Genomic DNA, 17,747 nt, shown 5'->3' on the forward strand with positions numbered 1-17,747 from the left:
GTGAGTCATCAATAGGACTGTATTAGAGTGGATGCAGTAATAAACTGATTACAGTGCATGCTTACAAGGTATGGGCCCTATGTAATCACTGGAGTGCAATGTAAATGCAAATATTTTCATAAAAATGATTTAAAACATTAGTCCTGTTGGGAAACAGGGGGTTTGCATGTGCATCTTCCCAGGGCTGAAAATATGACTGTGCTGTAGGTCATTAAAATAGCAAATTTGCAGGGATTCTTCTCTGTATAACAGCAGTGTTCTCTGCTTTCTTAAGATATCATTTCTTGCTTCTTTGCTCATTTGCATTAGTTAAACAGCATGTATCAATGCATTTCATTTAAGCAAAAATTGCTGCTTCAACTAAGAGTAATCAGCAGTGGCAGGTGAAAGCAGAACTTGACTCATAAGAAACAGAACTGTTTAATATATCTAAAAAAACCTGTCTTAACTCTCATCTGTTTTCTGAATAAAAAGGTTAAATCAAGTATTCAAGCATTTTCTTTCCTTTGGTGCCTGGGTGCCTTCCCTGGGGAAGTAAAATAATTTGAAGAAATACTTTATAAAGATGAGAATGTCACTTCTATTTTTCCTGACCTTCCAGTATAATCCAAGAGCCCTATGCTCTTTTGTGCTTGTTGGTAGAAAAAGGAGATAGATGTCAGCTAGTTGTCGAATGGGGTACAAACATTTATCCTAAATTTGGATTTTATATTAGGTTCATTATACGGAAGATAAATATGCAGGCTTTAATTGAGAATTCGACTCTGAAATCATGAAGTGCTTGCTTCCTGATGCTTAACTATTGAATCTGCCTTACAAAAACTTAAAATATGTGCAACTTCATGGCAATTTTTAAAAGTTCTCATAATTTTTTTTGAACATGCAGAACTGCTAAAAAATGTTTGTGGTCTTGAAAGAAATGAGTGTTCAAATTCAGGGAATTACCAACTTTTCAGTTGGTGTAGTCGGCATTTCTAAAATAATAAATACTCATTGTTTGACTCAATCTGTGAATAAACATGGTCAAATTAAGTTCATTGTAACATGTGATACTTTTTTTGTAAAAAGGGGGAAGAGTGTTGGACATTGATACAATTTTGAAGTTAACTTGTATTTCTTGGAAGAGATACATGTAGTCAGGGGATGGGAAATGCAGTTCAATTGTAAATTTTTGAAAAAAAAGTTGGAAGCTAAATAATTTTCAGGTGTGACTTCTGCTCAGACTTTTCATTTCTGAATCAAAAATTCTCCACTGTAACTAGGTCTGGTTTTGAAAGTGGTTTTTTTTCTAATACAGAAATTTTGCAACTCCTTGTTCTGTGGAAGTGTCTTCTAGTAAAACATCCAAACACAAATTTTTCTTTTGACATTCTTCATCAGCAAGTTTGTCAAATTTGCTGGCATTCAGGAAAGGAGAATTTGCTGCTCATTTGCTATGGAAGTATCTATTAATACAGGAGACTTACTAAAACAACACTTGCTTTTCAAAAGCTTTAACATAATTTTCTTTATAAACAAATAGCTTCCTGGTAGGAGAGGCTGTTCCTCAAAGGTGAAATCTGTCAAGTACTGTTAGTTCTGTTGCGCTGGCTATAATTAAGATACCACCATGTGGATGTTGCAGCATCCAAGATGTGTAGTCATGAACTCCCACAATTTTTCCTTTTGAACTTTTAGATGCTCCTCACCCAGCCCGACTTTTTGCAGATACTATGCAAAACAGAGTTTCCAAAGAATGGAGGTATTTTGACTTCCCTAGGAATTCTGTTTCACACATAAATTTTTTTCCTGTTTATTCTTCAGAACGATTACTGCAGGGGAGGTTCTCAGTTGGCTGGGGAGTGCAATGCTGCTTTTATCAGTTACCTGCTGATGTTGACTGTTGCTAGTAACTTAATCAGATTTTCAGACTCTAATTGTCCTTTGCAGAAATTTTATATTTATGTATTTTTTTGTCTTTATACATAATGGTAGAAGACGTGTACCACTATGTATATTAGTGTAAAGTCTCTTGCTGCCTGCTGCATGAATGTTTCTGAATTAGTTTGTTGATTTCTCTTTATTCTGCTCCCTTTGGCTCCCTCTCTGGTCTTGGTATTCTCTATCACTTTCTGCAAAGGAAATTTTGAAGTAAGGCAGTGAGGTGTGCCTATAGAGTACCAAGCTGTGTCTTTTAGATTTAATTGGTCAAAGAGTCTTCTTGTAACTTGAGTCAAAGTGAGCCTGAATTGCTTGTTGTAATACTTCAGGTTTATAAATTTTGTGATGAGTCGCTGAAAAAAGCGACCAGAAAGGGCTGTCAAGCCAGCTACTTGGAGGTGTAGAGAATTCTGCCTAATAGTTGTAACAATTTGAAGGATTGTTACGCTTTTTTAAAATTTTTAAATAACTTTAAAAACACTACAGATTGCTGCAGTACAGAAACAGCAAAATGCTAGACCCAAAATACCTTATCCTCATAGATAACAGCGTTTCACTTTTATAGGACCTGCTTTTTTTTTGTTTTTGCACTTTTCTCAGCATTTGGTGTTGTAGTTGGCACTGTTGAATTCAAAACTGGAGGAGTCAGTTTTATTCTTACAACTATACAGTTTAGGTTATAATTTCTACAAGTCAGGGCACATTTAAGTGCTACTTAAATTTTATTTTGGCAAGTATCTTTCAAAAATGTTCTTACCTGTGGTTTCTTATGACAGTCTTAAAAGAAGTAGTATGTATACACTTGTGTGTTGCTTTAAAACGTATATATAGACATGATTCTAAGGAATAATTGAAAATACATATTTTCTTGCAAAAATGTATTAAAGTAGGAAATTTTAAAAAAAGTAATTTTGTGACTGAAGAAAATGCTGTATTATCATGAGAAGACAGAATGCTTCAGGCATATGAACGTCCCGAGGCAAAGCTGAAGGTATTTTAACTTATTGATAACATCTACTCCTCTAGGGCTGAAAATAACTATCATTTTTTCATTTCAGCATATAATATAAATTAAGTAAATTTTATTGTTTAGGTTGAACTAAAAGTATATGAAAAAGTGAGACAAATGAGTATCCGAGCAGTCTCAGGTGTCTGGAATGCAAAGTGACAGAGAATAAGCAAAGATCTCGCAGCAAGCATTACATAAGCAGCACTGTATTTCTCTTGGCATTAGAGGATGGTGAATTTCTTCATGCCAGGGGAGTGTCAGTGTGGGAGGGCAAGACCTATTTAAGAAAAGTGAGGCATGTTGATTGGAGGTATACTAAATATCAAGATGCTGAATAAATACTCTGAGGTTTAAACAGCTCAAGGACAATTACAGTTTAAAAACTGAGTTCAGCATTCAAATTTCTTTGTATCACTGATAATGTCATTAGCTCTTTTGCTTTAAATATCTCTAGTATTAGGATTTTTATTTACTTCTAATATTTCATACTGTGAAAATGAATTAATATTGTTTTATTTTCAGATTACTGATGCAGTGTTTGCATGTCAAGCACATCCAGGAATTAACAATTCTGTTGCTGTTAATGTTTGAAGGGTTTAGTTGCTGTATAATAGAAGTGTACTTTGACAATGTTTAACTTGATTTGTTATAATGTATATATATTATGTTATAACATAGCTTTGCTATGAGTCAGACTAGCAGGAAGGTCAGAGAAATTACTGAAACATATCAAATACAGAAAATAGGTGTTGTGTGACATTCTCAATTTAAAAATCGTGACTGTCTCTTGCTTTAATTTTTTTTTTTAGTGAAACCTAGGATTACTGAAACTGAGGTTAAGTAATAAAGTTTAGTTTGCATGTTTTTATTGAAATAGTTTAATCTGTGTTGAGAAAGCACAAGATCAGGTCTTTATTTTCTCCCTACATAAATGCCATGTTTTTAAGATTTGCTGATGAATGCAATACATGCTGGAGTAGAAAATAACGTTGTAACAATTAGAATATCTTAGAGGAAGGGAAGGTGACTTCATTTTAACAACAAAATTACTTTACTCGGTCTTACTCTCAAGCATGCATACTCATGTGCACCAAGACAACTGAGAGGTGTATCAAAAGCAATTTATCTAGCATGTAGTCTCACCGTCCTGTGCCACTTCTGTCCTCCATCTCCTAATCTGCGTGTCCTGAGAAAGTGCACATATATATGTTCAAGGATCTTGATGACCTGTTAATCTGACTTCCACCAACACACACTGCTATACTAGCCCTTGTATTGTCATTTGTTCTTTTCTCGTGCTTCTACACGTGCACATACCCATTTGTTCTCCAGTCATACCAATCTTAACACTTTTATTACAGTTATCTGTACGAGATGCTGCTGCAGCAGTCCTGAAAGGAAAACCATCACTGTGAATATAAAAATATCTGAACAAAACTTTTAGAAGTATATTAAAATGTAATTCCGCAAGCCATTGAGTTAAATGCAAGACAGGTTGGGATTATGAAGTCCTCCGCCAAGGTTGTGCAAGTACTCATATAGGTAGAGCTACAGTAAGAAAGAGAAGACCTCAAGATCTTAGAAGTGAAGTGAGGAGGAATAAAAGCCAAATGTTTGTTTGACACTGTTCTTGTCTGGTGGTAGGCTCTGGAAAGGACGAAGGAGGAGGGAGTGTGTAGTTGGCTTGAAGCAAGCTGAAATGGTTGTTTTCATGAAATACTGTTCCTAAGAGGGAGATACCAGGGTAGGGCTAGGCAAATAGGGCAGTTATATCTGTCAAGTAATGGAGGTAACATTCCTGATTTGGATGCTAACATAAAATAATACTACAAGGGAAAGTGCTAAAAAAACCCCACAACTTATGCAACACTGTGTTATTCATAAATGGAAGTTGTTTCCTTCCCCTGCCCCACCTGCCTTTGGGCACTACATCCAGAGGTTGCTATGTCAATGACTACAAATTGAGTACCTGAGATTTCCCTTGAAAATCGATTTGGTAAAATCAGTGTGATTGAAACCTATTGGGGTAATTGTACTAAAGGACTATAAAACTAGGTAGCTATTTGTGTTTAGGAAGGATTAGTAGATGAGGCAACACTGGACTGTGATCCTTGCTTGTTGTAGAGTTTTCAGTAACTTTGAACCATAGGATATCAAGTAAGTGAGGATCACTAAGCTAACTGAAGTGTAGGTTTTAGATCCACTGCAGTTCCAGCAAATGTGATATGTTTAGTTACCCTCATAAGCATATATCTAAAGCTATTTTGAGAATTTCATTTGGGAGGTCTTATGCAGCCAGTTTTGGCGTGAAGGGTGCTATCTCTTGTACCTTGGTATTTTAATTTTGGATCTTTGTTGGCTCTTGGGATATGCTTATCATACAGACATGAATTAAAAGATTGGAAGTTGCTAACAGACTAAGTGATTCTATGATCATGACAGGTTTAGCATAGGCATGAGCAAATAGCATCAGAAGGAATCTGTTAGGACTAACTTATTTCCCAAATAATTCCCCCCTGAAGCAGGGGAATATAAGGAGCAGTTCTTCAGAGCAGGTAGCAGGTGATGGAAAGTAAGATTGCTTCTTTTTATTACCAAAAAAAAAAAAGCAACCAGGAAACAAAACAAAAAATCCAAACCAAAAAAACCCCACCAATGCCCCCTACCCCCCTCCAACAACCCCAAAAAACCAACCACCAAACAAACCCCTGAAATATAGCAGTCTAGAATGAAGATAAGCTTTAAGGAAAAGGCCTGGTCCAGTGTCTAGCAAAATAAATGTAGATGTTCACATTATTCTAGGTTCCTTATGTTTCATAACAAACATGAAGGGACGAAAGGAAATATTTCAGAAATTGTGTGTATAAAATATGGTAATAAAAGCAAAACTAAAGGGATGGATGAATGTGCAGAAAGCAGATACTAAAAACAGGTACCAGTCAGTCCTTAGTGATTAAAGGAGAGGTATGTGAAGAAATGTTGATTTGGGTAGAAGGTGCTTTCGGTGGGGTGGTTTATTTTCAAATAAGCTAAATCGGAACCAGGCATGCAGTGTCTGTTAAATCCCAGAAGTATAAAGGCCATGACACATTTGTTCTGAAAGCATGAGAACCTATGTTTAACTTAGCTATATGGCTTTGAAGATCCATGTAGAAAGACATTAGTGAATACCTCTGTCCTGACAAGCCTGTTTAGTCCAAAGACTGGGGTGTCTTGATCATTCAGAGAACTCCTGCAGTTTTGCCTGATGTTTTCTGCCCTGTGCTGTTTGGTAACTTCCTCAAATCCTCCTCTTGTTTCTCTTCATCTTTTTACTTTATGCATGTCAGCCTGTTCCTGTACCCTGCTGCATGTCCTTTATCCCCCTTACCTTTCTGTTTAATGTCTCCTAAATAACCTTTCCCAAAAAGTCAGCAAAGCCGTGAAGTGCAGTGCTCTTCTGTTCCTGTGTTCACTCTGCCTGTGTGTTTCAAATGTAATGAATTTAAATAAAATGTTACAAGGTTAATAACTTCTCGAGCTGGTGAGCCTGGAGTTCTCTGAGACTAGGGGGTTGACTGAGTGTTTCCCTGACCTGGTAACGTTAACTTTTAATAGTGGTGAAAGGAGAAAACCGTTAGTTTTGTACCAACATTTGTAACAGCCAAGCCCTGTTAAGTTATATGGCAGTTAACCTACCATCTATTATTGTAATGGAATAATTCATAAAATATGTATCTGTTAGCAAATTAAAAGCTAGAGGTATAATAAATGGAGACTGACAATGTTTTATGGAAAATTTCACCAGTCAAAAAAACCTGATAATGAGTGCTTTAGCAATACAGCTTTTTTCATCAACAAATTAAACAGAGGAATTGGCCAATTGGTAATAAGCAATGAATCCGTATGTCTCTACTCTGATTTCCAGGGCGTTTCCATCCTGCATTTTTCCGTGGCAGTGTTGAACTCTATTGCTAGTCTAAAATGGCTCTTTAATGTTTAAATACCTGATATTAATCATTGTGAATGGTCGTGTCATTTCAGCTCTGACACTCCCATAAGAAGGCCTACTAGTCTAAGTGAATTTACTGTATCCAGTATGAAACCAGCAAATAAGTCCTTGGTGTTTTGATTAATCTCTGGGTTTAGAAGCTAAAATAGAGTCTAAAGAGAGACTGCAGTTAGGCAAAAATAGTGGAAGAATAAATCTGAAGGCCATACTTGGCAGAACCCCTGTGGCTTTGGGGCTTGTATCTCCCTTTTCATGTCTCAGACCCCCTCTTTGTTCCTGTTTGCATAGGCTCATAGAAATGTTGGATGTGAGGGACCTCTGAAGGTCATCTACTCCAGGCTCCCACTTGAAGTGCCAGTGTCCCCTGCAGTAGATCAGGTCAGTCAAGGTTTCAGGTGACACTTGGAAACCTCCAGGGATGGAGATGCCACCCTGGAATCTCCTTTCCCCTCTGTATTGCATAGGATCTGCATAATCAAACTAAGGCTGTGTAATGTGCACCATGAAAAGAAGAAAGAAAGGTAATGATGAATGGCAAGTATGACTTGGGAGTAATGAAAAAATAAAGAAAGGATGTTTGAAAACTTGGACCTTGAAAGACTGACTTCAAGTCCTGTGCTACTGTTCGTGTCGTCGAGGAATGCCTCCCTGAAAGTGTTTGCTTTTAAGACCAACAGCTATATCATCTTAAGTTTCAGCAGGAGAAATGTCTTGGGAAGGCCAATACCTGTTGTAGCAATAGGCGTTTTTGTGCAAGCAGATGCCTGATGTGTCTCTGGCATTTCTATTGTATCCATTAAACCCAAGAAGTAATATTAACTTTGCAGTGAAAGTGTTCTAAAGCTGCTCTGCCTGCATGAAGACTTTTGTAGAATAGAACTGGTAACACAGCAGATCAGAATATTTATTATGTGAAACTAATTCATGCTGTCTCACAAGTAGCTCCATTATTCTGGGAAGTAACAAGGGGAACTCATTGCAGCCCATAGTTAGGAACCTAGTTTTTTCTACTGGAAAAACTAGTAAAAGTGTAACAAAATCATAGCATAGCATAGGGGTTTCTTCTCCTATTAAATATCAAACTTAGAAGCCTAGTGATTGATTTACGATTTGAAGGTTATCTTTGCAATAAAAAGGGAGATATGTGTGTGTGTATAAAGCTTGGATTAGATATAAAAGAGCTTGAATTTCTGACACACAATCTCTGACAGAAGATGTAATTCATGCAGAGACCATCAAAGCTTCTAAATTTTGGATGTTTTGTCTTTTAAATATCATAAATTTTTATAATTCCAATGAAAGTCTTATGAAATAGTCCTTAGGAATCCCTCTGTTCTAGAACAGCTTCGAAGAAGATTTTGACTTGTTAATGTAACAAATGACATTTTTCTGAAAATCTTAAAACTCTTCTCCTGAATATGCCATCCCATTTACGAGTATTTGTTTAACCTCATTTTTACATTTACAGATTTTTCCGAGTTAGAGAAGTATGAAATTGTTGGTGGAAACTTGCAGGCTATTGTCAAAACTGGCTTTGGGGACTGTTTAAAAGCATTTGAAACATTATCTGTGTTGTCCTTTGCTTCATTGTCTCAGAGTAAATGGCAAGAACAAAGCATTTTCCAACTTCTAAACTGAAACGGAGTTTTCAAGACTATATGTTAATTTAATAAAAAGCCTTCTCTGTACTGTTCTCGCCTCCAATGATTCTTCTGCAATTCATTTTCAAGGTAGCATTGTTTAAGACTGCTGTAGTGACATTATCCTCCTTATGCCATGTACAGTGTTACATAGCCTTCTGTGTTGCTTAAAAGGTAGTCAACTATTCCTTTGTACAAAACATTGTATAGTATCTAGGTTATGTACAGTATAAAGTTAATGTTGATGAAATGGCCTTGACTCTTGGACTACCTTTGTTTTTTTAATACTGCTCTCTAGCTCAGCACCTAATTGATTTGGTGTCTTCTGGATTTGTATAGATTTGACTCAGAAGTAACTTCTTCAGAGTGGTTATGATTAATTTACTTTTACCTAGTCATGTTTTCTCTATATAACATTTAATGAGGTGACAAAAGAGCTGTGGTCTGTCGGCTTTTCATTGTTAAAAGGAACTATTTCCTGGTTTACATGTTTAAGGTTTTGACAGTATTCGGACTCTCACCTGAAAGTATGTTTGTTTTTCATTCAAAATGTGGGGGTTTTTTACAGGTTCTTGAAAGTTTGTGGCTCTGAACTGGTACGTCTTGAGTTGTCTTGTGGCCATTTCCTCAATGAAACATGCTTGGAGGTCATTACTGAGATGTGTCCAAATCTTCAGGAGTTAAATCTCTCATCGTGTGATAAAATACCACCTCAGGCTTTCAACCACATAGCCAAAGTGGCCAGCCTCAAGCGTCTCATTCTCTACCGAACAAAAGTGGAGGTAGGAACAAGTATTTTTAACCTTTGCAATAATACTTTCAATCCTGGTAACACTGTGTTTGTTTTGTTTTCATTAACAAAGAAGTGAATTAAAATTTTGCATGTAAATTCAAAGGTAGTTTCAAAAAGTGGAGGATTTCAAAATAGCTTTTGGATTTAGCAAAAATAAAAAGCCTGCATGTTTTAACTTGTATGGAAGATCAGTGACCTTTCATCAGCTATTTTAAACAATGTAATATAATCACAGATGTGAAACTCTTGTTTTGAAGTGTACTCCAGACAAACTGTATTTGGCAATACAATTGGGAAGTTACGACATTTAGTAGCTTACTGTAATTCTCAACATTCTGTCCTTTAGAAAGGCTTGCCAATTACTAGATTCCTGCTGCCTTTGTGTATTAGAAGTATTTGAGATGTGGAACACAATTTTTTTTTAAAGAACTTCTGATTTACAGTGTAGAAATTGCTACTTTAGACAGTTACTCAGCTGCATGACTCAGGGTTATTACTGTTTGCAGCAACACATTTCCTGTCTAAGATGGAATGTTTTTACATACACAGTTGAGAAGAGTGTTGTAGTTTACAACGTTTTACAAGTGTTGTATCATAATAAATTCAGCAGTTTGAATTGGAAGCAATTCCATTCCTTCTCACTATCTGCATTACTCATGTATTACAACCTTACTATGCTGGTTTACATGGAAGCTTTCATACCAAGTGTGCTTCTCTTGTTGCAAAAGCTACTGATTTAGTAGAGCCCCAAAATGGGGGGAAAAACATGTCTGCAATTTTTTTCTAGCTTTTAGTTCTAGGTTAAACATTTTAAGAAGAGCTTGCTTCTGTGTGTTACTTCTGCTTATGCTTTTGCTACGCAGAAGTCAGGTTACGACACTGTGTGGGGTGTTAAGCTGTAGTGTAATAGAAGAGCTGGAACAGTAGAGTCTGGCTACTGGATGTCCCAGAGGCATCTGAAGTTATAGTACGTTATTTCATTCATAAGCAGTTCCCATCTAACACATGCCTCAAAGTTAGTTGCATTTTGCCTTTTTTTTAGTAAATTACATGTGCATTTGTATCCAAGGTCTAGCTTGGTGTAGTGGTGACAGGTGTAATGATGATTTGGTAATGCAAGGTGTTTAAAGGGTAGGCTGCCTGGAATGATTGGCACTTGCTGTGGGATATGCAGGCAGTCACCATGAAGCCAGTCCCCCTCAGTAATTCGCTACTTCATGGTAGTTGCTCTGTGTATTGAAACAATTATTATTTTATTTAAGCTAAAAAATAAATTGATGAGTCCTGCTTTTAAGTGCCTTTTTTGTAGAGCTGAATTGGTGCCTTGGGTGTATCTGTTCTGTTTCTAGATCAGTAGTCTTTCTGTAAGTCTTGAATAAATCTCATTTTGACTGTGGGTTCTAATTCACAAGGCTTTTTCAGATCCAAGAAAGATCATTGTATCAGAGGTAAAGACTGTATATTTTTTCTGCTGTTGATTGATTATAATCTTCTTGATTCTACTCAGGTAACTTCTAAAGTTTGAAACTTCATGCTTGTAATAGTGTAGTGCAGCAGCTGAGGTATACTCTGAAAATTACTAGTAACTGTCACTTCTCAGCTATCACTTTGCTGAACAGAGCTTGAAATTAGATTGAACGTAGGTGATAAAGATTTCCCGACTTTAAAGCCCTTAAATCGTGAAGATTCATTTCTGCCTTTCCTGTGTATGGACATGCATCTGCTTGTAGCTGACAAGAAAATTCATTCATAATCAAGTTCACTTAAGATTGTGCTTCCATTTTATACATAAGTGTAAACAAAAGGCATTGTTCCTAACAAACCATGGAAATTTCTATAAATTTAAATAGGTGAATTGGAGAGGGTGGCTTTTGTGTTACTTGTTAATATGAAGCTACTTAACAATATACGTTGCACATCATAGGTAGAAAAGTAAAAGGGAAAGAATGAAGATGTAGCACAGGATTTGAGTTAGAGGATTAGAGAGAACAAAAGTCACAAATTTGTAGAACTAGCATTACCTTTCTTAACATTAGCTTTTCATAGTGCAAATCTTTGGTTTTCTGTACAAAACAGGCTGCTCTTCCTTCTGTACTCTTCAGCTGGTACAGAGGTGCTAGGTGCAAAAAGGACAGGGTAGATTAATAAGCATGCTCTGAAGTGATTTAGACCTTTCTAAAACTCAAAGAACTGTAATATAGTAGCATCCTTGGGTTTTGTGCAACTTCTACTACTGAGTCTTCATTGTTGGATCTTCTAAGAAGCAAACATTGGAACAATGCTAATGTTTAATCAGGAGCTTGGTATTGTAGTGTTGCCAGTTGGAGCTGCTCGGAGAAAAGAATCTGAGGCTGTGAATCCACTAAGGAAAACTCCTAACTGCTAACAAGTATGTGATTATTAGTAGAAAGTAAGAAGGAAGATGAGTAGGACAGAGCTGGTGTGTGTGTGTCATGTCCTCCATAAAAGTTCCATCTCAAAATTGGGGGGGGGGGGGGGGAAGAAAAATCAGCTCTTTCCATTTAGATCACCGTTTTCCTAAATAAATCAGTGGTTTGGTGTGTTTATTAAAAATAAACCAAACAAAGCAAGTACCAGGTCTCTTGATGTAAATTTTCTTCTCACATCTTGTTCTAGAATGGTGAAGTTACAGGTCCTATCGTAAGTATCAGTGTGTTGTCAGCTTTTGAGACAGAAAGATGGCATCCCTGTTCATGCTGTGTTAACCACCTTCATGTAAAAATGGGATGATGTGCTTCTGATATTACTGGACATTTTAAAGTAATTGCCAAAATGTGAAGAGGGAATGAATATGCAGAGAACAAACAGGTAAAAAGTTGACTGAAACTAGTTCTCCAATGGGGTATTGTAATTTTCATTCTGTGTATCTTTCTGCACAATTAGAGGCAGTCACTGGAATTGAAGCACAGGAGAATTAGATTAAATTAGGAGACTGCCTTTTATGCTTGTAAACAATCTGATGAATTTATTGTTATGGCTGATCAAAGTAAACACTTGGGTTGAATTACTGAAGTGATCATATTTTTAAGAAGAGGCAATGCTAAAGAGAACAAGAAAAGACTTTTAAAGCAGGGCCCTTCTCTGCATGTTGTTTATGATGCCAGTGAAAAAGGGGTCATTTTCCTACTCCACGGTTGTCAATCTGTTAAAATGCAGCGTTGTGTTAGAGCATATCTGGGTAAACAGTACAACTTGTTCTTTTGGTTGTGAATTTGGGCGTGTGATTAAATAACATAGAATATGGGATGAAGATTCTCAGGCCTTTTTGTCAGTATGTGATAAAGCTGTTTTGGTTTTTGTGTGATGCTTTATGAAGTACAGTTTTAAAATTTTAGTAAAAGAAATGGTGTTTTGTTTAAATGAAAACAAACTCCCATGTACCTGCCCAGGTGCTGGATTTCTTTACTTAGACTATGTCTTGCAGTACTCGTTCCTTTTTTTGTTTGTTTGTTTTTAATGCTTAAAAAATAATTGCTTTTAACATTAAATTTAAAGTATTTGTTGCACTTTTTCTGTTTATATGATTACTGTGATACTAATTAATGAATTCTCTGCAGAAAATTGACTACTGTTAATGATTTTTGTCAGGTACAGAAAAACAGATTTTGAGGAAAACAAACTTAACTACGTGATAGGTTGCCAATTTTATCTGAGCAATTGTTTTGATAGTTTCTTGTTATTTTAGCTGTTTTCTTTGAATAGGTTTTGTATTTTAAAATGTTCCCATTGTCTCTGTAATCAAAACTCCAATCTTTAAGTGTACATTTTTAATGAAATGGGCAGTTCTGCTTAACTGCATTGCTGCTTTGGAACATGGTTGTACTATCTGGAGGAGTTTATGCTCTTTGGTCCTAACTCTGCTGATTAAGGTCATGTGTAATGTTACTGCCTTGACTTACTGAGTGCAAGTTTCTGTGTACAAAATTAGTTTCAGACCTTTGAATTGAAGCTTCCAACACTGCTGAATTATTCCAACCTCTCTACTACAAGAAGGAAAGTCTAGTGACTTTCAGTAACTTGTTCTAGGCTGAAAAGCAACAACAACAAAAAAAAATGTCCTGTATCACTATACTCCTGCCTACTAAATGTAGCTCATTTTCCCAGCGCTTTAAGTTAATTATTAAAGGTTTCATAGTTCAAGGCTGTTTGATTATGTATATGCTTGAAATAGTTTCTCTAAGAAAGTTACAAATTAATTTCAGCATTTTGTAAATGTAATTTCTGCTACCTCAAGACCACTGTTGTACTTGGAGGATCTTTGTGCTCGTGGTTTTGGTATTTACTGATATATGACTCCTTAATATTTATTCACTGAGAGTGTATTCACAGCATAATTTAAGACTTGTTGGCATTGATATATTTGAAGAATACAATGAACAATGGAGGTATTATTGCATATAATAATTGGCAATGCACATCTTTATGGTTTGAGTATGAATATTATCTTGATTTAATGCTTACCATGTAGTATTCCATCCATACAAATAATGCAGCCGAAATTGTATTTTAAAGAAACCAAAGTCAAAATTACAGTAGAAGAATTTTACAATCTCCTTATTGCTGGGTGTAAATTTTAATGTAAGATTATATATTCCATGTTGCATAGTATCTGTATTTTTTATAACGTGTGAAGAAAGTTTCTGAAGTTTAGAGTACAAGTATAGTTGAAATACAAAATTAACTAGATTTAAATCAAATTACAATGGACAGAGGACTTTGGTTTGCACACATTTTAAATCAAATGTATTTATAAATTTTATCTCTGATACCTTTTGACCAAGAACAAATTTGGAACTTGGGCAGCTGTAAGCAAGAACACTGGATATTTTAGATACCAAGAGGAGGCATAATAATCTTAGTAATAAATGTAATGGTTCATACTTTGTTCTGCCGTAAGCAATGAAAGAGTTAATGCTGCCATAAATTTTTTTCTACAGATTTTTCAGAAATAACCTGTTATGGGTTATGTTATGCTTCTGAGACCTATTGTCTGAGGGTTTTCAGCTTGGGCGAAATTTCATTGGCTTGAGCACAAATCTTTAGGATTAAGAGTTGCAAGCAAATGGGGGCGGGGGGAAGTGAAAGCCTCTGCCTAGAAAGTGGATTCTTGGAAAGAGGTTGAGCTGGTGACAAATAATCATGTAATACACAGGGCCTTGATGGTGCCGCCTTATCCTGTATCAGGCTCATAGGGCTGAATTTGGTCATTTGAGCCTGTAATGTGAAGAGTGAGGGGGGGGGGGAATGAAGGTGAGGTGCAAAACACATTTGCAGACATAAGGGAGGGCATCATTTTGACGAAGCAAAACCAAAATACAGTAATTCAGTTCATTACAGAGACTATTACTTTCATTGAATTAATTCAGTAATCACTGTGTTGCTGTGTCCCTGGCACTGCCAAGTAGCTGTAGAACACAAAATGGTGCCCCTGCGTACATCCTGAATCTCAGTTTGGAAATTACACTGTGCCCATTTGTGAGGAGTCAAGTGTGTTTGACTTTTAAAAGGCTACACCTGCAGTCAATACTAAGGTTAATTCTGTCTTCATTTCCACGTACTCATTCTTCTCTCACCTGATGCTCATGCAGTGTTTGTATTGCATCTGTTTTTAAACCTATCATAGTCTTGGAGGCAAATGTTTTATTGCTGTCCAGTATTTAATCTCAAAAATGGTCCAACAATCCAAGTACGTTGCTGGGGGGAGCTGAGTTTTAAAAAAACATATTCCAATACTAACCCTTTTCATCATGTGTCTTCCCATATTGTGTCTTCCATGGTAGTAGCTGATGGATGCTCAAGGGAGAATAGACTATGTGTTATACTGTAGAGGAGAGTCTTTTCGCTGCCATATTTATTTTGAATCTATAAATGAAAATTACCTGTGTTAATATCTTTATCCAGAAGGCATCACTTAAATACACTTGTGATTGTGATAGTAAAGGGCAGGGTGAGGGGTTATCCCCTTCTGCAAACATCAGTTGAGAAGGTGTGAAAGGGAGTGGCTCCTACATCTGTTGATGGTCTGGTTGGAGAGGCCAGGTGGGCTGAGCTAAACAGGCTCCAGAAGCGCCTTCTAACACTCAGCTCTTCTGTGATTCTGTGATTTGGTGCTGATGGTACTAACTGAGGACTTAGCCCCTGAGCTTTGTTCTTCTGATCTGTGAGGGGAACAATGGCCGGTTGTGAGAGGCACCGTTTATGTATGCCACACTTTCCCCGTCAGTAAAAGTTGCATAATTGCAACTTTCTAATTTTGTAGCTATGGTATGAGGATAGATATACAGAAGACTTTGAGATTCTTTGATACGTATGGTACTATATAGGGTACTCTACATAGAGGTGTGTATAAGGACTTGATATGCTGTACCTCGATAACATGCTTTTCTAAGTCACAGGAAATTCAATTAGTTAGAAAGTTTAGCCTTTTCCCTCTGGAAAAAATGGAGAAAAGTAATGCCAAAGAAAGCTTGCTTAAGAGGTATAATAATTTCTGTGAATTAAATGACTGGAGACTTTGAGCAGTTATCTCTGTCTGGGACTATGTGGGTACCTTATTCTTAAAGGCCACAAAAACTACCTTGTAAAGGATGAGGTGACCTCTTCTATTTGCTTTCTCATAAAATGGCACCAGATAGCTCAGAGAACTGAAGGATTTAAGCATAAAACAAATTTGGCCACCACTTTAGCATGTGATTGCCATTTGCTGTAACGTTTTCGTTTAACTGAAAACTAACATACAAAGAAGTGAAAATAGCTGAAACCAAAAGATGATGAACAACTTGAATAGGTTTGTAGACCTCTAGACCCAATTTTAGTTTCCAGAAATGGTATACTATGTAGTTCATGTGTTACTGAAAGTTTATGTACTATTCCAAGATAAAAATAATTTATCAAAAATAAAGTTCTGAGGATCAGTATTCATCCTTAGAACTCAAAATTTTAGTAGTAGTCTGAAAATGAATGCTTTCTGGGAAGCCAACAGGTATGTACACTTCCTGAAAGCTAAAGCTAGCACTGTGTAAGTATCTAAAATGCATTTTGTGGGGTGTTTTTCCACTGGTTAAACCAATGACTCTCCGATGTTTGTAAGCGTGCATATCATCTCATCTCTCTAAACCTCTCAAATTCCCTTGTATTTTTAACATACTCTTTCAAAGTATCATAGTACCAATAAGTACATAACTGAAATTATCCTGATGTCTTAAAAAAAAAAAAAAAGACCAGAAACATGTTTTACAGTTTCTTTGCTGGAGCATATTTAGGTAAGAATTGCATTTCACCATTTCTATACCTTTTTTTTCGGAATTATTAATGTATTACATTCTTCTTTCTGTGAGAAGAATTGCTTTAAGTTTATAGAATTCTGGCTTTGCATCTGATGTGTTTTTTAATTACTGTATTAGCATAGCAGATGCCAAGTAATTTCTGACATAGTCCTTTCCCAGACTGTACCAAACCTATCCCACCCCCCAAAACAGTTGATTTTTGGCTTTCTTCTTGTGCTATGTAATGCCAAAGGCGGCAGCAGGGGAAGTATTCTGAATTTATATAATTTTTAATTACTTCTGGCACTCATGACAAGATTACCTTTTCTGTTTACTTGAGGTGTTTGTAATTACAAATAGTTATAGCAGTACTGACACTCAGATTGAAATGAGATTGCTTTCATCTCAAGATTATTTTTTTTTTGGTTGGTTTGGGGGTTTTTTTACCACAAGTAGTTCTAGTATGGTAAAACTTTTTTTTGTGTGTGATATGTACAAAATGGAACTTCACTGGCTCAAGATAAAGACTGTTAAATTATAATTGTGTATTTTCAAATAGTTGGTAGACAACACAAATAACAATGTTTCTGCAGTATTGTTGCTACTAGAAGCCAAAATTAGAGGGAAGAGCTTTCTGTTGCTGAGCTGTGTTATTGAGGGGGAGAGGATTGGTTGTTTTTTTTATTTTTCAAGGAGTCTTACTAGAAGCTCCTTTTGTCTAGTTTTACTTACGGAAATAAATTGCCATTCCAAAGATACCTTAGTCACAGTGTAGTCTTAAGAAAATGAATCCAGTGATGTGCTGCCATCAAGATTCCTTGTCTCCGCTTTACACAGGAACACATGGCACAGTTGCTTTTCACTAAGGTATTTCTGGAAGTCCTAAAGCAGAATTGACATGTAGTTAAGTGTCTCAGTTATTCTTCCTAAAATGAGAAGTAGTTTTGTTTTCTGAAATATTTTGGCAAAAGTTGTAGATGGCAGTTTGTAGTAAAGAGAAGGCAAGCTGCCATATGGAAGAGGACAGTTCAGGATGCTTCCTTTGGTTGGCCTTTTGAGGAAGGGCTCGCTATCCAAAGGTTCAGCAGTAGACCACAGCAGCCTTTTT

General features: G+C 36.3%; 1 protein-coding gene across 9 annotated transcripts in view; it reads left to right on the top strand.

Annotated features, from left to right (window-relative positions):
- Positions 1 to 17,747, top strand: part of FBXL4 (F-box and leucine rich repeat protein 4) — a 72,027-nt gene that overhangs the window by 25,915 nt on the left and 28,365 nt on the right. For all 9 annotated transcript variants that reach the window (XM_056342531.1, XM_056342528.1, XM_056342529.1 and 6 more), the window contains one exon: positions 9,129 to 9,342. In XM_056342531.1, the coding sequence (XP_056198506.1) occupies positions 9,129 to 9,342 (214 nt within the window). The remainder of the gene's footprint in view (positions 1 to 9,128; positions 9,343 to 17,747) is intronic.

The sequence above is a fragment of the Falco biarmicus genome, chromosome 6 (assembly GCF_023638135.1).
Source record: "Falco biarmicus isolate bFalBia1 chromosome 6, bFalBia1.pri, whole genome shotgun sequence".
NCBI classification, from domain to species: domain Eukaryota; kingdom Metazoa; phylum Chordata; class Aves; order Falconiformes; family Falconidae; genus Falco; species Falco biarmicus.